General features: G+C 52.9%; 1 protein-coding gene and 1 long non-coding RNA gene across 3 annotated transcripts; one reads left to right on the top strand and one right to left on the bottom strand.

Moving 5' to 3' along the window:
* Nucleotides 1–4: 4 nt before the first annotated feature.
* Nucleotides 5–21,667, top strand: LOC122441948 (CAD protein). Of its 2 annotated transcripts, XM_043469102.1 has the most exons (45): nucleotides 5–298; nucleotides 523–662; nucleotides 2,488–2,617; nucleotides 3,347–3,489; nucleotides 3,652–3,793; nucleotides 3,981–4,152; nucleotides 4,330–4,515; nucleotides 4,688–4,800; nucleotides 5,119–5,264; nucleotides 5,505–5,636; nucleotides 5,762–5,995; nucleotides 6,121–6,342; nucleotides 6,532–6,720; nucleotides 6,948–7,072; nucleotides 7,266–7,396; nucleotides 10,098–10,210; nucleotides 10,448–10,692; nucleotides 10,910–11,156; nucleotides 11,504–11,602; nucleotides 11,792–12,016; nucleotides 12,103–12,285; nucleotides 12,474–12,692; nucleotides 12,956–13,123; nucleotides 13,724–13,906; nucleotides 14,058–14,162; nucleotides 14,618–14,857; nucleotides 15,105–15,186; nucleotides 15,455–15,621; nucleotides 15,766–15,930; nucleotides 16,073–16,204; nucleotides 16,394–16,595; nucleotides 16,942–17,132; nucleotides 17,288–17,428; nucleotides 17,611–17,712; nucleotides 18,077–18,173; nucleotides 18,449–18,499; nucleotides 18,788–18,832; nucleotides 18,945–19,114; nucleotides 19,225–19,299; nucleotides 19,817–20,029; nucleotides 20,213–20,338; nucleotides 20,553–20,708; nucleotides 20,809–20,910; nucleotides 21,090–21,184; nucleotides 21,296–21,667. In XM_043469102.1, the coding sequence occupies exons 1-45, from the start codon at nucleotides 217–219 to the stop codon at nucleotides 21,396–21,398; spliced, it is 6,729 nt and encodes a 2,242-aa protein (XP_043325037.1). In that variant the 5' UTR covers nucleotides 5–216; the 3' UTR covers nucleotides 21,399–21,667. The 2 variants fall into 2 exon arrangements, with proteins under 2 accessions (XP_043325037.1, XP_043325038.1); XM_043469103.1 differs by lacking the exon at nucleotides 18,449–18,499.
* Nucleotides 21,668–22,792: 1,125 nt separating this feature from the next.
* On the bottom strand, nucleotides 22,793–23,913 carry LOC122441953. Its single transcript, XR_006269510.1, has 3 exons — nucleotides 23,778–23,913; nucleotides 23,446–23,524; nucleotides 22,793–23,315 (listed from the first exon to the last, which is right to left on the bottom strand). It is a non-coding gene; the product is annotated as an uncharacterized LOC122441953 (long non-coding RNA).
* Nucleotides 23,914–24,303: the final 390 nt, after the last annotated feature.

The following is a 24,303-nucleotide window of genomic DNA, read 5'->3' as shown; positions in this document are numbered from 1 at the left end:
CCTCACGCCGCCAGCTGCTTGCGCCGCCGCAGTCTGCCGCGGTCCAGAACGCCTGGGCTCCTGCGCGGCTTACACAGCGCTTGGCTCTAGACAGCGGCGCGGCGAGCCACGTGGATCGACTCTGGGCGCGCAGTCCTCTGGTGGTTCTAGCATCGACCGGGGCTTGCTGCGATTTCCCTCTTCTCTGTGATCACCCCGCCTCTGAGCTCCGTTCCCATGGCCGCCCTGGTGTTGGAGGACGGGTCGGTCCTGCGGGGCCAGCCCTTTGGGGCCGCTGTGTCGACTGCCGGGGAAGTGGGTAAGCAAGTCCGGGCTGGCTGCCGACCTCATCTGTCTCTCTGATGCCCCTCTCTGCCCAGCCTGCTCTGCTCAGACCCCGCCATTTTCCCGCCTGTACACCCCCTCCCCCGCCATTCCCTAGCCCGCTCCCCCCCACCTCCCCGTATCCCTACGGCCCAGGGGCATTCTCATCGCTCCGGGCAGTGCTCCGAAGGATGCCCCAGCTCTGCCTCTTTCTTGCAGTGTTTCAAACCGGTATGGTCGGCTACCCCGAGGCCCTGACTGACCCTTCCTACAAAGCACAGATCTTAGTGCTGACATACCCCCTGATTGGTAACTACGGCATCCCCCCAGATGAAGTGGATGAGTTCGGGCTCAGCAAGGTAGCCAACGCCAATGCTTGTTCTACACTCCTTTTCGAATCAGTAGCTATTAACTGTTAGTGAAGACACTGCCATTCCGCTAGTCATTCTGGAGAAAGCTGATACACACTGAAGTGCTAGACAGGCCCTGTGTGCGACTTGTTAGGTGCCTTGAGAGGCACAAAGTGCTGGACCAAGCCAGAGTCTGAGCTCCGATAAGTTTTTTGTGATGAGAGTTAAGCTTTAAGAGTGTATAATTTAATGGGAAAGAAATTGGAATACAGGGTCACACCCTTCTCAATGATAGTAAGTCCGAGTTTCCCTACCAAACCAATTAAGCTGATTATCATCTAAACCTGCTTTACTTACCTTGCCTCATTTTTTACCACTTTTCAGTAGAGTTCTTAACATGTAGATAAGAAAACAGTGTCCTTCTCAGTGAAGTTTTTCCTGTTCCTCTTCTGTTTGGAAACTAAGTTGCCCTCTGAGAGTTCAAGTAAAAAAAAAAAAACCAACACAAGTTCATCATAGTCACCTATCCTCAATGCAGTATTCCTCAAAACTCATTTTATTCTGATACTAGGCTTACTGAGCCTTTAATTCCTCATATGCTTTCACCACTCACCCTGACACTTGGGAGAAGACACTCTAGGTAAAAGACATGCCTGTTATTCCGGAAAGAACCACTCCTCATCACGACCTATGAATTCACTGTGTTCTAGTTTATGATGCATTATCTTGGTTAATTTATGTCAGTCTTCAGCTTTGTCAACTCTAGATACAATGTCAAAGTTGAGTTTATACACTTGCAAAGTTGAGGCCCTGACAGAACCAAGATGAGTAGAGCCTCCAGGAGCCACAAACCCACCACTGATGCTTTTGCAGCATATATGCCATAAATGTATGTCCAAGTGCAGATTCGACCATCTAGCCATGGAGGGTTCTGCCAGACTAGCCTTCACATCCCTAAAGAACAGTCTCAACATTCATCTTTCTTAAACCTTCTACCAGTAAGCAGATGTAATTTAAATATGCCACTTCCTCCCCAATAAACAGCCTGTTTCTCTTAGTTATTATAAGCTTATGTATTGAGTAACAAATATGTTACTTTTAAAAATGATAACCCCTTATGGAGGGGGTGTAATAATCATGCCTAATATTCTACCCTGAGCCTTTATTTTTATTGAGTAAGGTGCTATGCCCCTTCCTGTTCTGTACTGTTTTTATCACACTCTGAGAATATGATCTTGGTATCTACACTACCTTAATTTTCTGCTTCCCTGAGTAGCAAATTAACATCCTGAAGACAAGACCTTGTCTATTCGTGCTCATGCTTGCCCCCCAGCATCTGTTATAATACCTGGCGTGAAGTGGGCCCTCTGTAAACTTCATTAACTACTATCACATGTCAGGTATCTTGCTCTTGAGTTCAGAATTCTCTGATGAAGAAAAATGAACACATTGGTAATACAATGTAAATAGCAAGACAAGTGGAAGTAAAAGTGAACTTAGATGAATTCTAAGGAGGCACAGCTGCAGTAGGTGAGAATAGGGGTGACTTCATGGAAAAGGAGATTTAAAAAAAGGGAGGGAAAAGGAAAATGTCCTTTCAGTTATCACTGTCATATCAGTGCCATCAGGCCCCCCAGGCCCATGTGTTCAGTGTTTCACGTGGGAGGCAGCATTGGTGATAAAAGGCAGAAGCATGAGGTACTTGGCTTGTTAAAGGAATGACAGGTCATTCACTGTGGCTGAAGTACAGGGTCCATGGCCCTCCAATGGGAAAAGATGGCTCGGGGAGTTATGTGGCCCTGGGCTCCTCACCGTCTCCTCCTTCCATCGACAGTGGTTTGAATCCTCGGGGATCCACGTGGCAGGACTGGTGGTGGGAGAGTGCTGTCCCACGCCCAGCCACTGGAGTGCCACCTGCACTCTGCACGAGTGGCTGCAACGGCATGGCATACCCGGCCTGCAAGGTATGGTGCAGGCATTGCTGTGTCTGGGGGAACATAGGTACCCAGGTGGAAAGGATTAAGAGAAGTTCTCTGTGGACCCTTGGGACTTGAGTCCAGGCTTGTGATAGAATATACCTGATTTGAAAGGTTTAGACTGGGGGAAGGAACTGAGCTCTCACTCAGATGGGAAATTTTAAGCATGCAAAAGGAGAGAATAAGATAATGAATCCCCAGTTTCCTCAATTGAGGGCTAAACTTATTTCATCACCACTACTACAACTTCTGGATTATTTTGGAGCAAATCTCAGATATGATATTGTTTCATCTTCCGAGAGCTCAATATCTATGAAAAAAGAACCCCTTGTAAAAACATGATGACAATAACACTGCCATACCTTTAAAAAATTAACAGTAATTCCTTAATATCAAATATCCAGGGAGTGTTTAAAATTTTTCCAGTTTTCTAAATTTTTTTTTTTAAACCTGTTTGATAATATTCCTGTATTGTCATTTAGCATGTTCTTTTGTCCCTTGGTATTACCTTCTGTAAACAAATCTGGGGTGGTGGTTCAATTCAAATGTGATACTTGGAGGCAAGAATACTTCATGGTGGGGTCGTTCTGGAAGGACAGCCCAGGATTTTGATGCCCAGAGGACAGCTGTGGGTGACTCAGGCTCTAGAATTGAAGTCTTAACTTCCTGTATGACTGCACTGGGGAAGTGATCTCTCAGAGTCTGCTGTTTCAACAGGAGTGGACACTCGGGAGCTGACTAAGAAGCTGCGAGAGCAAGGGTCTCTGCTGGGCAAGTTGGTCCAGGATGGGACAGAACCTTCAACCCTGCCCTTCTTGGACCCCAATGCCCGCCCGCTGGTGCCGGAGGTCTCCACTAAGGTATAGAGATAGAGTGGAAGAGTGTTTCATGCTAAGCACAGTAGTTACACTGTGTCCAGACTGGTTGTAAACACTTGAGGGAGAACTGGAAAAGGCCTCTAGAGTACAGGTTGTGTGCATATTATACCTACTGTTCACAGCTGTCAACCATTTACTCCTCAGGTTCCACGGGTATTCAATGCAGGGGGTACCCCTCGGATCCTTGCTTTGGACTGTGGCCTCAAGTACAATCAGGTCCGATGCTTGTGCCAGCGTGGGGCAGAGGTCACTGTGGTACCCTGGGACCACGCGTTAGACAGTCAAGGTGAGTAGCTTGGGTCTGTACGAAGACCTCAGGCAAGCAGCATGGGTGGAAGATCTGGCCCTCGGTCCAGCTGCTGAAAGTCAACGTGAGTTCCAGAGAAGAAGGGGGAGAAAAGGGCTTTTGCTCTGATGGTGTGTCTCTCTAGTTGAATTATGGATTTTAATATCATCTTTTCTGCCCACTCCAGAGTATGAGGGTCTCTTCCTGAGTAATGGCCCTGGTGACCCTGCCTCCTATCCCAGCTTGGTATCCACACTGAACCGTGTTTTATCTGAACCAAACCCCCGACCTATCTTCGGGATCTGTCTGGGACACCAGCTGTTGGCCTTAGCCATTGGGGCCAAGACTTACAAGATGAGGTGGGGACACAAGGGATGGGGAGTCTTGGGAATGAGAATAGAATAGAGTTGGTGTTTATTAGTGTTGAAATTGGACTGGGGGCTGGTGAGAATCATGAGATCAGCCAGAGCTGGGTTTGGTGCAGGAGTGAAGGGAGGGTGAGAGGGGCCTGTGACTCAGGATGTTTCTGCCTCCAGATACGGGAACCGAGGCCATAACCAGCCATGCTTGCTGGTGGGCTCCGGGCGCTGCTTTCTAACATCCCAGAACCATGGATTTGCTGTGGAAACAGACTCACTGCCAGCAAGCTGGCTTCCTCTCTTCACCAATGCCAATGATCACTCCAACGAAGGCATCGTACATGAGAGCCTGCCCTTCTTCAGGTGAGCCCACATGGTTCTGGCACAATGCCTGGATCTCTGCAGCTCTGAAGCCCACTGAGACTTAAAGATCAAAAAAGAAATCACAGCAGTGGGCCCCAGTCAGCCTTCCCACTACCCACCTTTGAGACCACCAGTGACAATGGCAGTTTTCACGATCCCCTCTCTTCAACAGTGTCCAGTTTCACCCAGAGCATCAAGCTGGCCCTTCAGATATGGAACTTCTTTTTGACATTTTTCTGGAAACTGTGAAAGAAGCTACAGCTGGGAACCCTGGGGGCCAGACAGGTAAGCACTTGAGCAGATATAGGTTGGGGCTCTAAGAACAGGCTCCAGGGTAGGCATAAGATGAATGTGCCTCAGGAATCTGAGAGGTGTTGGGAGGTTAGGCGGGAGGGGTGGGAAGGCAACCAAGCCAAAGTGGTTCATTCATGCTTCTTCCATTCAAAGGAACTCCAGAGTCACAAGTCTGGGTTTCTGGTCCTGCCTCTGCCACTCATTAGAGGCATGACTTGTTCTGGTTTCTTCCATAAAGTGAGGGGTTAATCTAGATGATCTCTCAGGTCTTGTTCAACTCTAATGTATTGTCTTTCTTTGCCTCCATAGTTCGAGAGCGGCTGGCTGAGCGCCTCTGTCTCCCTGGGATTCCCACCCCAGGCTCTGGGCTTACAGCACCACGAAAGGTTCTGATTCTGGGCTCAGGGGGCCTCTCCATCGGCCAGGCTGGCGAGTTTGACTACTCAGGCTCTCAGGTAAAGTGCGTCCATTGCTGCCTCTCTGGGTGTGTGGCCTTCAGGATGAATAGGGCTTAGGCATGAACACTGGTTGTAGGGAAGAAGTGACCCAAGCGAACTGGGGAATACACAGAAAGGTGAGAAGTGAGTTATTAGAGACTGAGTCCAGGAAAGGGAGAAGAGGAAGAGAAATGCTGGTCTGAGACCAAAAGTCTTGCTTCTCTAGTCAAGGCTGATATGCCACCTTTATCCCCTTAGGCGATCAAGGCCCTGAAGGAGGAAAACATTCAGACATTGCTGATCAACCCTAACATCGCTACCGTGCAGACCTCACAGGGGCTGGCAGACAAGGTCTATTTCCTCCCCATAACACCTCACTACGTAACCCAGGTATGACTCAGGCGAGGCTGGACTGCAGAGAGGATCCACATGGGCCAGGCGATCCTGTGTCAATTCTGTGATCCGCTCCCTAACCCCAGGGTCTCAATGCCTGTTACTCCTCCCTCCTCCCCCAGGTGATACGTAATGAGCGCCCAGATGGTGTGTTACTGACTTTTGGGGGCCAAACAGCTCTGAACTGTGGTGTGGAGCTGACCAAGGCTGGGGTGCTCGCTCGGTACGGAGTCCGGGTCCTGGGCACACCTGTGGAGACCATTGAGTTGACTGAGGATCGGCGTGCCTTCGCCTCCAGGATGGCAGAGATCGGAGAGCACGTGGCCCCCAGCGAGGCAGCGAATTCTCTTGAGCAGGTTCAAGGGCTGGTGGGGGTAGACAGGCGGCGTTTCCTTGACAGCATATTTTCTCTGGGCCCAGGAGCCCTCTGCACAACACGCAGTCAAGACCTAATCTGTTTATTCATCTGTGCTCATTGCAGGCCCAGGCAGCTGCTGAGAGACTGGGGTACCCTGTGCTGGTGCGTGCAGCCTATGCCTTGGGTGGCCTGGGCTCTGGCTTTGCCTCTAACAAAGAGGAGCTGTCTGCTCTCGTGGCCCCAGCTTTTGCCCATACCAGCCAAGTGCTGGTAGACAAGTCCCTGAAAGGATGGAAGGAGATTGAGTATGAGGTGGTGAGAGACGCCTATGGCAACTGTGTCACGGTGAGTGATGGGGGAGAGGCAGTCGTGTAAGGCAGCGTGAGCTGTTGTAAGAGCCCTGAGGTCTTTGAGAGTTCGGTGTCCTCACACCCAGGATGAGCGCGTCTCCAGAGGCAACAGGACACTGGGATGCAGCCTCCTGCCCCTCCTTACTCCCTATGGCAGTGACCTCATGGGCCCCTCCCTTCACAGGTGTGTAACATGGAGAACCTAGACCCGCTGGGTATCCACACCGGGGAGTCCATCGTGGTGGCTCCAAGCCAGACGCTAAATGACAGGGAGTACCAGCTACTGAGGCAGACAGCCATCAAGGTGACTCAGCACCTCGGAATCGTCGGGGAGTGCAACGTGCAGTACGCCCTGAACCCTGAGTCTGAGCAGGTGAGACTCCAGGCCGTGGGGCTGATACTCTAGCTGCTGGAGCACCATCTGTAATTTGGGGGCCTCTAGGCCAAGAAGCCTTTTAACCCTCCAGACCCTGGAGCAGAAGCTAGGATTATTTTTGATAGGATTGGGGCTTTATTGTCCTGCCTTTCTGAGACCTCTCCTTTCTGAGGCCTGCTAGGCCAGTTATCTAGTCACTCTGTCTTTGTTCTTTGGCTTTGCAGTACTACATCATTGAAGTGAATGCCAGGCTCTCTCGCAGCTCTGCCCTAGCCAGTAAGGCCACAGGCTACCCACTGGCCTATGTGGCAGCCAAGCTGGCTTTAGGCATCCCTCTGCCAGAACTCAGGTACAGGCATTGGGAAGAGATGGGGTGGGGGGTGGGGGTGAGATCGTGGGAGTTGGAAAAAATAAAAACGTTTATGGGACAAGGAATAGGAAAAGGACATTGGCCTGGGTGTGGGTAGGAGAACGCTCTCTGCAAGCTCACCATTTACATCTCCTGCTCTGTCCTCCTGGCAACCCCATCTGATGGCCCTCAGGAATTCGGTGACAGGCGGAACAGCAGCCTTTGAACCCAGTCTGGATTACTGTGTGGTGAAGATTCCTCGCTGGGACCTCAGCAAGTTCCTCCGCGTCAGCACAAAGATTGGGAGCTGCATGAAGAGCGTGGGTGAGAGACACATCCCAAGAGACCCCTCCCCAGATCACCTCACAGGGTCCCACACGTCCCAAGAACCTAGACTGTCATAGAGTCAGCTCCCTGGCATGTCCTTTCAGCTCTTGTATGAGCAGCTTCTTGTGAGCGGTTTCTCAGAACTAATAGGGACATTTCCAACTAAGATAGCGGTTCTCCCCAGGGGCGAGGATCCAAGGCATCTGGAAATCCATACACACGCTGCCTCCACTCCCCAGATGGCATGTCAGAAATCTTGGAATGGGGTGATAGCCATCAGACTCTTAACTCTTGTGTTACAAATGAGTAAGCAGGTACCCACAGAAGGAAAGTGTCTGGCTGAGTAGAGGGCAGAGCCAAGAGCTGAAAACTGGATCTGTTGCTAGTTGCATGTTCCTCTGTTACACTGTGTTACCTGTCATGGGTGAGACCAGTTCAATGAAACTCCACTCACAGTGTTTCATAGCATTTTGCCTTTGGCCTCATCCCCAGGCTGTTAAGGCCAGTGACAATTTGTTCTCCATGCTTTTTAAATACCGATGTTTCAAGGAAATGACTGCTGTTTACTGTGAACTCTTCTAAGGCCAAGTCAGTGGCAGCCATGCCAAGTGTATCTCCTCTGGGCACTTCCTGCCATGGTCACTAAATTAAATTTAAAAAAATAATAATAATTAATTGATCTGATGGTGCTGGGTCTTAGTTGCAGCATGCAGGGTCTTTCTTTAGTTGTAGCATGCAAACTCTGTTGCATCACATGGGATCTCTAGTTCCCTGACCAGGGGTCAAACCAAGGCCCCCTGCATTGGGAGCATGGAGTCTTAACTACTGGACCACTGGGGAAATCCCTCAAATGTTTTTCAATACAATGTTTAAGATCAGAGCAGGATGTAAGAGAAATTTCATAGAAACAGAGACAATTAGTAATGAATGGATATGATGGTCAGCCTCTCGGCAGTGTTAAGAATGCTGTAATTGAGTTAGTACGCTTCCTTACAGTGACCCTTTCTTTAAGTTCCCTTAGTTTGTCCTCCACAACATTTCTACTAAAACAAGCATGTGCACGTACCAAGCTGCTACCAGCTAAGGATAATAGCTTTTTACTGTGCTCCAAATTTCCATTAACAGCAATAGTAGCCTTTAAACTTGTAAGTCTAAGCTCAGATATTACTTGATTTTTAGAAATCTTACAAAACTGCCAAGTTGTTCCTTCTGGAGATGAATTTCTGTTATGTGAAAATTATAATAAACATGGGAACGAAGCCATAAATTGTAGCTAAGAGAAGTGGATTGAAAATAGGACAATCAAAAAGATTGATTCCTAGATGAGAGATTTAAGTATTTTACATCTGAGTATTCTTGTAATTTGATCTTCTTTCATAACTTTTTGTAACTTTTATTATACAAGTAAGATGCGTGAATCATTGAGAAATTAGAAAAGGTAGTTTTACCAAAGAAATCACCTATAATCTTATCACACAGACATTAATTTGGGGATTTATATGATTCTAGGATTTTTCTAGGCTTGCATGTCAGTGTATTGGGTTTCTCTTTTACCCAGGGTAAAAACTTTTATAATATAACCACATTACAAAGAAATTGAACAAAATTGCTCATCCTCTTCCTTAACACTACCAGTACCAGCTTGATGTTTTTGAAAATTTTTTTAAAGAAACATATTAGAATTGTAAATAGAAAAATACATTTGGTAAGAGATATTTGAAGACTCTAGGGTAAATTGTCAGAGGACATGAACAAACTTTATTGATGAGGAAATCAATAAGCAGGCCTGGGTGTAGGGGGGAAGTTTCCTCTTAATAGTAGTTAGAAGAAATCTAGTTAAAATGAGAGAATTATTTTTACTTGTTGGCAAAAGTTGTTTTAAATGATTATACACTCTTCTTAAAAGATTGGTTAAATTTATATTGGGTTGGCCAAAAGCTTCATTCAGCATTTTTATAATAGCTTATGGAAAACGCTAAACAAACATTTTGGCCAACCCAATACTTTGTATTATAAAGCACAAACTTCTACAAAGCAATTAATATTTATCAAGGGCCAGAAAACTTACCTTGCGTATTGCCTATGCACTTCTGAAAATATATCCTCAGGAGATAAACTAAATCCCAGACAGCATTACCACCTTATTTACAGCGATGAACACTTCAAAGCTAAATGTCCTTCAGTGAGTGAGCAGTCACTTTATGGTAAATCACACAAGAGTTAAACTGCTGGTAACAAAATCACACACTAATGTGGGAAAAGCTCACAATGAGGGGAAAAGCAGGATAAATGTTTATGTAAACTATAATCTTGTATAAAACATTTGGAAGAAGTACTCTAGAGTGGTAGTTGGAAATATGATTAACCCTGAGTGGATTCAAAGAGTAATGGGATTATCTTACTACCCAGACTTTTAAAAAGTTTTAAAGGATGAGCCAGATCCCAGATTACATCATCACAATGTGAATAAAGGAAACCAAATAAATGGATAACCGTCAGCGATTGGGCCTCTGTGATTGTTCCAGTATCCGCATGAAAATGGTAGGGAGAAAAACCTGCAAGTGTAAGATTCTCAATGAAACACCACTGTGGGCTTGAGAACCTCCCAGAGATTTGACAACAATTTTGCTAGAACTACCAACATTCTGGGCATCATCAGTGCCCCCTGGCCCTCAATCCTCACATCATATTCCTCCAGGTGAAGTCATGGGCATTGGGCGTTCTTTTGAGGAGGCCTTCCAGAAGGCTCTACGCATGGTGGATGAGAACTGCGTGGGCTTTGATCACACGGTCAAGCCCGTCAGTGATATGGTAAGTGGCTCCCCTACCCGTGACAGCACTCAAAATGTACCCTGCTTCTTCTCTGTGTCCCCAGCCCCCAAGCTTGTTACCAGTAATACTAGCACCAGTCACTAGTGGACTTTGCTGTGTTTTCACTTTACTGAGAATTCTGTGGTTTCATTTCTCTTTATTATGGGGATGTATCATTAGACTTGTTTCTATAGGTGAGGAAACTGAAGCTTAGCTTGTCTGCCCTCTCCCCATTAGGAGTTGGAGACTCCAACAGACAAGCGCATCTTCGTGGTGGCAGCAGCCCTGTGGGCTGGCTACTCAGTGGATCGCCTTTATGAACTCACTCGCATCGACCGCTGGTTCTTGCACCGGATGAAGCGGATCATAGCACACACCCAGCTGCTGGAGCAACATCGTGGACAACCTTTGCCCCCAGACCTGCTGCATCAGGCCAAGCGCCTTGGCTTCTCAGACAAGCAGATTGCCCTCGCGGTCCTCAGGTCAGGGATGGTGGGAGGACCTCAGGCTGAGAACCTGGAGCAGAGAACCTTTGTACTCCTGAGGGGCCCTCAGGAGGAAAAGTGTGGAGGGGGGGTGTTGGAGGCCATTGCCCTTCATCCCTGGGATTTTCCTCTCTGATCCCTCTCTTGGATCTCTGCCCTCTGCTGGGGCCATTCCCCACTCCCATGGTCTATATTTTTGACCCTTCTCCTTTAGCACAGAGCTGGCTGTTCGCAAGCTGCGTCAGGAACTAGGGATCTGTCCAGCAGTGAAGCAAATTGACACAGTTGCAGCTGAGTGGCCGGCCCAGACAAATTACTTGTACCTGACATACTGGGGCACCACCCATGACCTCAGCTTTCGAACACCTCATGTCCTGGTCCTTGGCTCTGGCGTCTACCGTATCGGCTCCAGCGTCGAGTTTGACTGGTGTGCTGTGGGCTGCATCCAGCAGCTCCGAAAGGTCTCCAAGCTCGTCTTTCATATGGTTCCCTCTGCTGTACTGATCAGCTTCCGCAGCCGCCTTCCACCCATACTTGATCCTGGCACTTTCTATTCATTGCTGCGCCTCACATCTATCATAGGGCTTTAATGGGGTTGGGGGTCCCTTAGGCCGTCCTGTGCCCTACATGTGGTTCCTCTCCAGAACTCCGTGTCTACTTTTCCAGTACCTTCCCTCCCGAGGCAGGCGTCCTGTACAGCAATTTCAGAGACAGCAAAGGCAGTACTCTCTGAAGTAGGGACTTGGGCTTCCTTTCCTCATGCTGTCCACCTACCTGATTGCTGAATATCCTTCCCCTCCTATTGCAGATGGGGTATAAGACCATCATGGTGAACTACAACCCAGAGACAGTCAGCACCGACTACGACATGTGTGACCGACTCTACTTTGATGAAATCTCTTTTGAGGTGAGACGGGTTAAGGCTGCCTGTGAGCCTGGGTGGCCCGTCAGGTAGGAGTGGCTGGCAAACCTCAGACTCTTTGGAACTTGTGAGGTTTGAGGAGGTTTGGGTGAAGAATGAAGGGCAGTGAGCAAGAAGGCTCAGGCCCCTGACCCTATCTGTTAACCACCACCTGTTTCTCCTCCTTTACTGCAGGTGGTGATGGACATCTATGAGCTGGAGAACCCTGAAGGTGTGATCCTGTCCATGGGCGGGCAGCTGCCCAACAACATGGCCATGGCTTTGCATCGGCAGCAGTGTCGGGTTCTGGGCACCTCCCCAGAAGCCATTGACTCAGCTGAGAACCGTTTTAAGTTCTCCCGGCTCCTCGACACCATTGGTATCAGCCAGCCTCAGTGGAGGGAGCTCAGTGACTTAGAGGTGGGCTGAGGCCTGGGTGGGGGCTGGAGGCCAGATGGCATCATGGGTGAGTGCGTGCAACACAGCTAAGCTCCCTGTGCCCTTAGTCTGCTCGCCAGTTCTGCCAGACCGTGGGGTACCCCTGTGTCGTGCGCCCCTCCTATGTGCTGAGCGGTGCTGCTATGAACGTGGCCTACACCGATGGGGACTTGGAGCGCTTCTTGAGCAGTGCAGCAGCTGTCTCCAAGGAGCACCCTGTGGTCATCTCCAAGTTCATCCAGGAGGCCAAGGTGGGAGGCTGCAGATGAGTCTCTGAAAGCAGTCTTTCAGCCACGGAGGCAACTCCCCTGTCTCTGATCTGGGAAGGATGGGTTGTGCCAGGGCTCTTAAAAGCAGGGAAGCTTCCTGCAGGGGCAAGTGAGAGAAGGAAATGGCCCTTGCTGTTCACCATCTTGCCCTGTGCACCTTGCCCCACTAGGAGATTGACGTGGATGCTGTGGCTTGTGATGGTGTGGTGGCAGCTATCGCCATCTCTGAACATGTGGAGAACGCAGGTGTGCATTCAGGTGATGCCACACTGGTGACCCCACCACAGGACATCACTGCCAAAACTCTGGAGCGGATCAAAGCCATTGTGCATGCCGTGGGCCAGGAGCTGCAGGTCACAGGACCCTTCAATCTGCAGCTCATTGCCAAGGTAGTGAGAGGGGGCTACAGAAAGGGACCCGAGGACTGTGGCGCCTTTTTGTTCTGTGCTGGCCACTGTGCTGGGGAACCCTCATAGGGGGAGGAGAGCTGGAGGGGTGGGGTCACATCTCAGGCCCGCAATATTTATGACAGTCAACCTGCCCCCTGTCCTGGGTTGATGATCCACAGAACGATGAGTGAGGGGAAGACCCGATTCAGTGGGGTGGTGTCATAAGCCCACTTGCAGAAGGCCTGATCAATCTGTCTGCCCAGGACGACCAGCTGAAAGTCATTGAATGCAACGTGCGTGTGTCTCGCTCCTTCCCCTTCGTCTCCAAGACACTAGGTGTGGACCTAGTAGCCTTGGCGACACGGGTCATCATGGGGGAAGAAGTGGAGCCTGTGGGACTCATGACTGGCTCTGGAGTTGTGGGGGTGAAGGTAAGGAAGACTGAAGCCCCAGGTTAGCAGTCAGCAGGGAGGCAGATAGGAGGGAGTTCACCTGCTGCCTGAGCTGTGTGTCCATTGCCGTATAAAGCGAGCACCTCCTGTGGGCAAGGCCTTGCTGGGTGGTCAGGGCAATAAGATGGCCCTCCTCCCTGAGGAGCGTCCACTCTAGTGATGGGAGGCAAGAGAAGTCGGGTCCCAAACAGCTTGTTTCTAGAGTAGCGTGTGATAAACCTGCAGAGTAGAGACCAAAACGAAATGCTCAAGGAGGTGCCACTTCCATAGAGGGTGACCGGGGAAGGTTCAAGAAAAGAGGTGGTGTTTGGACTGAGCCTTGGAGTATAGTCAAGATTTGAGATTTGCCGAGCTTGTTGAGGAATATTCCAAGGCCAGGGAGTAGCCTCGTGGAGGCCAAGGGAAGTGCAAGCATGTTTGAGAAGTAGCCAACGATTGGCGGGTTCATGTAGGGCAGCACAGGGAAGGCTCACCCTGTCTGGGGAAGGCTCGCCCTGTCTGGAGAAGGCCAAGAGAGGGGATCATTGCCACCCCTCCTGGTGCAGGGATGTGGGCTGCTCTCACCTCATGCTCCCTCAGGTGCCCCAGTTCTCATTCTCCCGCCTGGCGGGGGCTGACGTGGTGCTGGGTGTGGAGATGACCAGTACCGGGGAAGTGGCTGGCTTTGGGGAGAGCCGCTGCGAGGCCTACCTTAAGGCCATGCTCAGCACTGGTTTTAAGATCCCCAAGAAGAACATTTTGCTGACCATTGGCAGCTATAAGGTAAGAACCCACACGGGGGGTGGTAGGGTGGAGGGTAGGGTGGGCCCTGAAGAGGTCAGAGGGGGCAGGTACAGATGGCCATGGTTCCCTGGGCCAGGGCTAACTTGAAGTGGAAGACAGGAGAAACACAACCTCATCCTCCCTTCTTCAGAACAAAAGTGAGTTGCTCCCAACTGTGAGGCTGCTGGAGAGCCTGGGCTACAGCCTCTACGCCAGCCTGGGCACCGCTGACTTCTACACAGAGCATGGCGTCAAGGTATGGGGTGCCCCCTCCCCCTCCCACCCAACCCTGCCACTGCCCACCCTGAGATGTGAGAGTACATGGGATTCTCTCCCTGTTTCCCTGCTTTCCATATCATTGTAAAATGAATCATCTGTTCCACGTAGAACAGTAGAGTATACAGAAAACGAGAGAAAAAAATCCCTCGTGATCTCTCCACCACTGTTAACATTCTGGCATATTTCCTTCCATAATTCTCTCTCTGTGTATTGTGGGAGCTCCATATTGCAGAATCCTTGGTAACCATAATGTAGAGATTTTCCAGTCAAGAAAAATGCTTTGCCTGCAGCAAAGTGAAATGGCCTGGTCCCCCTCCTGTGGGTCCTCCGTTTCTTCCTCATGGGCTCCTGGGCCACCTCCCCCTGCCTTCAGGCTGGCCCCCTGGCCCCCTACCAGGCTTAGGTTGCTCTGGTCTTATCTCTGGGCCACAGGTGACGGCTGTGGACTGGCATTTTGAAGAGGCAGTGGATGGAGAGTGCCCACCACAGCGAAGCATCTTGGAGCAGCTCGCTGAGAAAAACTTTGAGCTAGTGATTAACCTGTCTATGCGTGGGGCCGGGGGCCGGCGTCTTTCTTCCTTTGTCACCAAGGGCTACCGCACGCGGCGCCTGGCCGCTGACTTCTCCGTACCCCTCATCATTGATATCAAGTGCACCAAACTGTTTGTGGAGGTAACTGAGACCCCGGGCACTGGGACTGGGGCAGCCAGTGTCAGCAAGGGAGGAGGCAGAAGTGAGCATGCTCTGGGGCTGGGGAATCTCTGCATGGAGCGGCCTCGCTAGTCATCAAGCTTTGTGGCTGCAAACAGAGAAGATAGATGTAGAGAGGCAGAAGCCTGGTTTATGGGAAAACCCAAGCCCCATCTGCAGCTCCCAGGCTGCCCTTCAATCTTTGCTGACCCTGATTTTTCACCTGTAGGCACTGGGACAGATTGGACCAGCCCCTCCTTTGAAGGTGCACGTTGACTGCATGACCTCCCAGAAGCTTGTGCGGCTACCTGGTAAGTGCATCTCAGGAGAGAACCTGGCTCCTGGACACCAGTAGGGGCTGCGGTGAAGGACAGCCATGGGGCCCACTCCACCCTGGACTGTTCAGAGTGGGAAGGGCCCAGAATCTTCCTCACTCTGAGCTCTTTATTCTCCATCCACGATGCCCCTGACTGAGAGCTTCTCCACCTCTCACTGGTGTCAGTCGCTGCTTGTTTTCCTACCTTGATGCCCTTCAGTCTCTGACTCTCCCTCCAACTTGCTGCCTGTGTGTTCTCCCAGGACTGATCGACGTCCATGTGCACCTGCGGGAACCAGGGGGGACACACAAGGAGGACTTTGCCTCGGGCACAGCTGCTGCCCTGGCCGGGGGTGTCACCATGGTGTGTGCCATGCCTAATACCCGGCCCCCCATCACCGACGCCCCTGCCCTGGCCTTGGCGCAGAAGGTGAGCCCCAGTCCTGCTTCCTGGTGACCCACATCCCCCACCTCCCTGTACCCTGCTCCCTCTACCCCCTCCCCAGGGGCCAGGCCATGGGAGCCAGACTGGCACAGGTGCCGATGGGCCCTATCTCGAATGTATCCCTTCCAGCTGGCAGAGGCCGGCGCCCGCTGTGACTATGCCTTATTCCTCGGAGCCTCATCAGAAAATGCAGGGACCCTGGGCACTGTGGCTGGGTCTGCTGCGGGGCTGAAGCTCTACCTCAACGAGACCTTCTCTGAACTGCGGCTGGACAGTGTGGTCCAGTGGATGGAGGTAGGGGGTGGGTGGGGGAGGGGCCAGCCAGCCAGTACCCCTGGTTTGAGGGCCCCCTCACAGCAGGCTTCGGCAGTGCGAGTCAGGAGCCCCGCAAGGGCTCGGGCACTGCAGGGTCCTGGAACCTTCTTCCTGTCCCCAGCACTTCGAGACATGGCCCTCCCACCTCCCCATCGTGGCCCACGCTGAGCGGCAGAGTGTCGCAGCCATCCTCATGGTGGCCCAGCTGACCCAGCGCTCGGTGCACATCTGTCACGTGGCACGGAAGGAGGAGGTGAGAGCCCCAGAGGCGCCCCAGTGGCTTTCCCAGTGACTCCAGGTGATCAGGATGGTCCTTGGGGGCAGGGGCGGCTCAGCACGCCTGCCCCATGACTTTCTAGGAGGGGAGGTTGGCTGTGGGGACTGTGCAGGTCAGGGCCTTGAGGGACGCTCCCCTCCTCGAGGTCTCCCTGCTCTCCCCCAGATCCTGCTGATTAAAGCGGCAAAGGCGCAGGGGCTGCCGGTGACCTGTGAGGTGGCACCCCACCATCTGTTCCTGAGCCGTGATGACCTGGAGCGTCTGGGGCCCGGGAAAGGGGAGGTTCGGCCCGAGCTTGGCTCCCGGGAAGACGTAGAAGCCCTGTGGGAGAACATGGCCGTCATTGACTGCTTTGCCTCCGACCATGGTGAGAGGGCCCGGGACGTACCCCCTGGCCCAGGGGATCTGGGTCAGGACCTTGGGCTCCATGGTGCCTGGGCTTGGTCTGGGTGGGACTCCAACCAAGTTCCTGGTCTGTCATAGGCGCTTGATAGGTATTTACTGAGAGAACGAATGAGCAAACAAGGAAACAGTAAATGAGAGAATCTGGGTGGAAGGTGTGCGCCCTGAAGATGGCAGCAGTCCCAGCTTCCCTGTCTTCAGGTTCCCAGGAAAAGCTAGAGTCAGGGTTGGTAGCGAGGCCCTTCCTGGTGGCGTGTGTGACTCCCCAGGCGTGGAGGCCACTGTTCTGAGGGTGGTGCTCTCTCCCCCAGCCCCCCACACTGTGGAGGAGAAGTGTGGGCCCCGGCCTCCCCCCGGCTTCCCAGGGCTGGAGACCATGCTGCCCCTGCTGCTGACGGCAGTGAGCGAGGGCCGGCTCAGCCTGGACGACGTGCTGCAGCGACTGCACCACAACCCTCGGCGCATCTTCCACCTGCCCCCCCAGGAGGACACCTATGTGGAGGTGTGGGGTGGGGCTGGGGACGGGCAGGGCTCTTCTGACCCCCCTCAGGAGGACATCTATGTGGAGGGGTGGGGCCAGGGGTTGGGTGGGCATCTCCAGTCCTGGGAGAGGGTGCACATGGCGCCCGTGTCCAGCATGACCCATGACTCTGGCAGGTGGATCTGGAGCACGAATGGACAGTCCCCAGCCACATGCCCTTCTCCAAGGCCCACTGGACACCCTTTGAAGGGCAGAAGGTGAAGGGCACTGTCCGCCGTGTGGTCCTGCGCGGGGAGGTGGCCTATATTGACGGGCAGGTACGTGTGTGGCCCAGGCCTGGGCAGTCGTGACCTACTGGGTGCCGTTCTCTTCCCACCCCAGCAGGTCTGCATGGTCCCACTACCCCTCCAGGCACAGGTCCCCGGGGCATCTTTTCTGCTTGTCAGCTTCCACCTCTTGCCTGCCTGGCTCACTTGTCCTCCCTGCCTTCTGTCCACAGGTGCTGGTGCCACCGGGCTACGGACAGGACGTCCGCAAGTGGCCACAGGGTGCTGTTCCGCAGCTCACGCCCTCGGCCCCGGCTGCCAGTGAGCTAACCACGGTAATTTTCAGGGCTGGGTGGTGGGCATGGGGGTATAGTCAGGGGCAGTTATAAACAGCACAAACGTTTTAATTGGTGGTTCAGGGGCAATGGAAGGTTCATCACTTAACAGTTAAAATCCTCACCACCTACCCTGTCTACTGCAAATTAACTCTCAATTTAGGAGGCTTCCTGCGGGAAATACTAATCCATTAACCCAACCAGAGAGAAATCTCGAAAAGGCCATTGGCCCACCCCCACTGGGGGCAGCTCAGTGAGAGAGCAGGTTGAGGGGACATGATGGAGTGGACAGGAGGCAGTTTGGCTTTTCTTGAGGGACTGAACTTGAGGAGGGTCATGTCACCACCTGGTGTTGTCTCTCCAGACCCCGGAGAGGCCCCGCCGGAGCGGCCCAGCACTCCCCGATGGCCGCTTCCACCTACCTCCCCGGATCCACCGAGCCTCCGACCCAGGTTTGCCAGGTAAGAGAAAGATCCTGTGACTCAGAGGGTGGGGCCGCCTGAACCTAGACACGTGTAGGGATAGGTTCCTCTTCCCCATAGTGTCCCAGGTGGCCCGAGTTTGGGGGCTCTTTGGCCTCAGAGCTATTCCAGTCCCTCTGTCCATTTCCCTTATCCTTCCTACTGCCCCAATCCTCATCTGACCCCCTGTGCCCCCCTGTGCCTAAATCAGCCCACCCAGTGTGAGGTAGGCATCCCTCAGCCTCTTCTCACAGGCCCTTTTTTGTCATGGGCAGCTGTGTTCCTCCGCCCAGGAGCTGGGACCCCATGGGGCAGCAGAGCGTGGGGTAAAATCCAGGTTGTCGGTTGCTGTGGGCCTGGCCGCCCCCCTTGCCTAGGATCCCTTTGCTAGCTGGGAGGGTCCCGGGAGGGCACTGCTGATCACACCCAACAGCTCCCGTGGGAAATCATGGGTCCGTGCCCAGGGCTGCCACCCTTGCCCTCAGCTAACCTCCTGCCGCTACCGTGGTGTGAGCTGGTTTAACACAGACACTGTGATCCAGAGTCCCGGGAAGCCGGGGCTCTTCACACACCCCAGGTGTAGGTTTACATCTGTCTTGTCACCCTGTTTGTAGCTGAGGAGCCAAAGGAGAAGACCTCCCGGAAGGCAGCTGAGCCAGGTGAGAGACTGCCCTGAGCACACGCTTGCTCACCTTTGGGGACCTCTCTGATCTGGCCTGGGTAGGAGGAGCCCTCTGACCAGACTCTTCTGCCACGCCCCTCACTCTGCAGAGCTGATGGGAACCCTTGATGGCATCTGCTACCCTCCACCACCAGTACCTAGACAGGCGTCACCCCAGAACCTGGGGACCCCTGGCCTGCTGCACCCCCAGACCTCACCCCTGCTGCACTCACTAGTGGGCCAACATATCCTGTCCGTCCAGCAGTTCACCAAGGATCAGGTGCCTGGGGGAGGGAGGAGGGGGCCACCCGGAGCTGTGAGGATCTGGAGAGCTGGGGCCAGGAGCCCTGGGGGCCACACCCTTTCCAGCTGACTTGGGATCTTTCTCAGATGTCTCACCTGTTCAACGTGGCACACACGCTGCGCATGATGGTACAGAAGGAGCGGAGCCTGGACATCCTCAAGGTCAGGGTCAGGGCTGTGGGCTGAGGATGCAGGCCCAGTGGGCAGGGCTCCATAAGTAGTCAGAGGGGTCTCCCTCCCCCACCTTGGGTTCCCCCATGGGAGTCCACACCCTCCATAGGTAAGCCCTGCACTGATGGTCCTGCTGCTCTAGGCCGCTTCCGTGGTGGCCCTCTTCTGATCAGTATGCAGCTGACCTGTGAGCCCTGAGTGCCAGCACAAGGGCACAGTAACCCAGTCCATTGGTTGATACTGATGTCTTTGTGGGAGAGAACTGGGTATTTCCTCTCCCAGAGAACAAACGTCTCATTCAGACTCTTAACAGTAGCTTTTTGGAGGCAGACCTTTAGCTCACAGGAACACATTGTTGGAGATGCCCGGGCTCCAACAGGTCACAGGGAGGCTTCGGGGAAGGGTTTTCTCGGCACCCCTCTAGCACACATTGATGAAGCAGGCAGCAGCCCACGTGCTCCCCGGAATGGACACAGCTATACACACACACATGCATCTTGCCTCCCAGGGGAAGGTGATGGCCTCCATGTTCTACGAGGTGAGCACACGGACCAGCAGCTCCTTTGCAGCAGCCATGGCCCGGCTCGGGGGCGCTGTGCTCAGCTTCTCCGAAGCCACGTCCTCCGTCCAGAAGGGCGAGTCCTTGGCTGACTCGGTGCAGACCATGAGCTGCTACGCCGACGTCGTCGTGCTGCGGCACCCCCAGCCCGGGGCAGTGGAGGTGAGGCCGGCCTCTGCGCCAGCGCAGGATCGACTGGGCGGGGCCCACAGACACTTCCTGTAACTGCAGGGCTCAGGTGGGGCCAGATGGGTGAGGGGACCCAGGAGAAGGGGACTGCGGCGGGGAGTGGGGGTCCCTGAGACTCAGAAGAAAGAATTCTCCTTCCTTGTCCCCGTGTCACAGCTGGCAGCCAAGCACTGCCGGAGGCCAGTGATCAACGCAGGGGACGGGGTTGGAGAGCACCCTACCCAGGCCTTGCTGGACATCTTCACCATCCGGGAGGAGCTTGGGACGGTCAACGGCATGACAGTAAGGGTGCAGGCGGGGCTCGGAGGCCTGCCCTGGGACAGTCTGGAGAGGGAGGCAGGTGGGAAGCAGTTTCTGCATTTCAGGGCCTGTTGTATCAAGGAGGCCTCCATTCTGGTCCTGAGGCTGAAAGCTTCAAAATGGGGGTGGGGGAGTGCTCAGTCTGGGGCCCTCCTGGTGACGGGCTGCCCCCCACCCCCACCCGCTCCCTGCGCAGATCACGATGGTGGGCGACCTGAAGCATGGCCGCACGGTGCATTCGCTGGCCTGCCTGCTCACCCAGTACCGCGTCAGCCTGCGCTACGTGGCGCCCCCTAGCCTGCGCATGCCCCCTGATGTGCGGGCCTTCGTGGCCTCCCGTGGCACCAAGCAGGTCAGGCCCTGGGAGGCCTCCCGTGGAGGGGTGGGGAGGGACCTGGCTTGGACGGTCAGTGCCGGCACCACGTTCACCCGGGCCGGGCCTCACCGTCTAGGAGGAATTTGAGAGCATCGAGGAGGCGCTGCCGGACACCGACGTGCTCTACATGACTCGCATCCAGAAGGAGCGCTTCGGCTCCACCCAGGAGTATGAAGCAGTAAGTGCGAAGCGGGGAGGAGCAGCCTGGGGTGTAGCTGCTGGCATTCCAGACTAGCAGCCAGGACGGCTGGGCCCCTCGGTTGTGATAACTGCCTCCGGGGACTGGCGGTGGGGGCCCAGGCTCCGTGTAGCCACCACGGCCCTGAGGTGCTTACGGGGGCTCCTCCCTTCCCACAGTGCTTTGGCCAGTTCATCCTCACTCCGCACATCATGACCCGGGCCAAGAAGAAGATGGTGGTGATGCACCCAATGCCCCGTGTCAATGAGATCAGGTGATCTGGAATCAAGACTGGGGCTGTGCTTGGGGGCATGGGGGCGGGGGCCTGCACTCAGTCCAGTTCAGGCTGTCTTGGGCGGGGCAGTAACTCTTCCTTCTCTTGCAGTGTGGAGGTGGACTCAGATCCCCGAGCTGCCTACTTCCGCCAGGCAGAGAACGGCATGTACATCCGCATGGCTCTGTTGGCCACTGTGCTGGGCCGCTTCTAGGGCCCTCTGCTCAGGCCCAGCTGCTGGGGATGGGATCTCGTACCCTCCACAGAGGCTGCACCCTTACTTGCTGCTCTGGGGCATCCAGATAGGCCTTGTGCTCAGATGCACACATGTGGGGACCACGCTTCAGACACTGGACTGGACTGGAGCTATCTAGCATGGAGGTGGGGCCGCAGGGGTTGGGGCCCAATCAGCCGGTCTCCCTTCTTGCACCTCAAATCTGTATAGTTACTTTTCCACTGACTTAATAAAGCAGCTGAGCTGCCTCTGCTTCTTGCTTCCTTGAGTGTATCCTGGGTTTAGCAGAGGATGCTAAGTCCAATAGGCAGAGCTTTCTTCTAGAAAATGAGAAGCGTTTCTCAAATACAAGAGCACCTTGCTGGGCAAGCCCCTCTTCTGGTCAGGGGAACAGGCAGGCCCTAATTTTCAGAGTGGTGGCCCTTGGAGGTTCTGGGCAGGAACACACCATTCTCTCGGTGCTGCTGAGGCCTGTGCTCCACTGATCCATGTCTGGCCCTCCTTCCTCCATTCAGGTGCATGAGTCATGGGGAATGGAGTGCTGAGCATCTGGGCCCTGATGGTGAGGTTCATTCTCCTCTAGGCCAGCGGTCCCTAACCTTCTTGGCACCAGGGACCACTGATTTCATGGAAGACAATTTTCCTATAGTTGGGGGTGGAGGGGTGGGGACGGTTTCAGGATGATTCAGGCATATTACATTTATTGTGTACTTTAATGCCACCAGTCAAGAAGGTACTGGTCCATGACCAGGAGTCTGGGAGCCCCTGCTGAAAGCCTTTATTCTCCTCTGCTCTGGTCAGTCCTCTCCTCAGGGGCTCAGGTGACCACTGCATCCTCAGAACCTCAGCTGCCATCCCTTAGAGGAGCACCACACACACACACACACACACACACCCCAGCCTCCAACCCCAGCCCACCCCCACAACCTGCTCTCCCTGGGAGACCACCTCGCTGGATTTTTTAGGCTGGACTAGGCCAGGGGCGCTGAGGCACCCTTTGGCTGGGGAACCCTGGGCTAGGGGGGTTGGGGAAGTGTGTGAACTCTTCCAATCCATGAACTTCAGTAGCATTAGAGAAATTTCTGGATCCAACAGGCTCACTTAGCACCCTCTGGGTACAAAGCACCATGTGCAGTAGGAGTATAAGGACAAACAAGGTAGTTATCACCCTCAACTTTGAGGCCTCTTAGATAGTGAGGCATCCAATGACTTCTACAGATTGAATTGGCACATGATGGTCCAAACTGCTCTAATGTTCAGGAAGAACCTGCTTTGGGAAAAGAGCTGTTAGCAAGTTTCAGAGATGGGAAACGGAGACAGAACTCATTTTTTGGAAACTTAGCACAAGCAGGAATTTTTCCACCTCATTTAATCCTATGCTAAACTTCCAACCATTTACAGATGCAGACATGCTTAGAAAAGGTGGCTTGACCAAAGTCACATCGCTTGTAGTCATGTATCAGGACCACTTGACTTCAAACCCACTTTTCTAATAAAAAGGAAAAAGTTATTTCAGGCTTCCAGGGCATCCAAAGGCAATAGGAGAGACAAGTCACACAAATCTAAGCTCCCAGAGAGTAACTCTAAGGCATGTGTGGCAAGCTGGTTCTCAGAAGAGAGACCAGCCCAGGTGTCCTGGAGTCAGAAAGGCCCACAGAGCTGGGGTTCGGGCTGGTTCCTGAGGAGGGGCAAGCTTTGGCAGGTGGGAGGAGAGTGAAGAATCTTACTTTCTTGAATGTAGCAGTGGCAGTTCAGTGTCTGCAGCATGGTCAGAGAATGTACTGGATCCAGCAGAACCTTTCTGCTCTGTACTGTCAAGAGTCGAGAGTCTGATGAGCCACACTGAGAGGTTTGCAGGTAGATTCCCACAGAAATAGGAGTTTATAGCCATGGGCACTGTTTGAAGAAGGATGGGACTGGATATAACACCATCTGTTTGGGGCACTGAGCTGTCTCCAGTCCCCCTAATGTTAACCCTTCCCAGGCTCTTCAAACCCCTGACCCTGATGAGTTCTCCCTTGGGTACCTGGAGGACCTGGTTGGTTGGAGAGTATCCATTTAGAATGCTTCTACTCCTTTCGAGAACTTCAGTTACTCTTCGTAGGCTATTCAGACAAATCAGAGATTATTTTCCCAAGTACCAGGGACTCTGTCACACACAGATTCCCACGACTCAGTGCAGCTCATCCTCAGTAGAAGCAGTGTTTGCTGCCAAGGGGCACACACATTCCACTCAGCGCTAAGTGGTGGAGGTGTTCAGCTCAAAGCTGAATACACTTCTTTCCCCCTCCAACCAGAAAGAAGCTCTTATGACACTGGGAAATTAAAAGAGGCTATCAGTAAGAAACAAAAACAAACCTTTAAACAGAACACTCATGCTTGAGCCTGTTTCATGTCCATTAAGAAGCAACTTCATGTGCTCCAGGTGATTAGCATTAACAGTAACCATTTAAAAAATGAAGTTTCCGAGTCTCCTTTCCTCCTGAGATTCTTAAGTGATTTGATCTAGTTCTTAAAAAAAAAAAAAAAGTTAACATGGCTCTAGTTATGTGCCAAACACTATTCTAACACTTTACAAATATTAGCATTCCTTTTTACTTACACTTACTCTTGGATGAGCTCTCTAAATACATACCTCTGTGAAAAACAGGTCTAACCTAATGTATTCCCTTTTTTCCTTGCAAAATCATTTCCCCCAACTCTTCCCTATTGCAGTGAAGAAGGAAATCCTCTCATAATAGGTATTCCACTTAGACCATCTTCATCCTGTTCCTGCCACTTTTCACTAATGACCTGCAACCCTGGACAAGTCAGTCAGTGCCCCTAAGGCTGCAAGTTGAAAGGGTAGAGTTGGAAGCTCCCAGTGACATGAGGATTGCAAGTT

The sequence above is a fragment of the Cervus canadensis genome, chromosome 5 (assembly GCF_019320065.1).
Source record: "Cervus canadensis isolate Bull #8, Minnesota chromosome 5, ASM1932006v1, whole genome shotgun sequence".
Classification (NCBI taxonomy): Eukaryota; Metazoa; Chordata; class Mammalia; order Artiodactyla; family Cervidae; genus Cervus; species Cervus canadensis.
The sequence above is the reverse complement of the archived record's forward strand: the minus strand, read 5'-3'. Positions and strand labels throughout refer to the sequence as shown.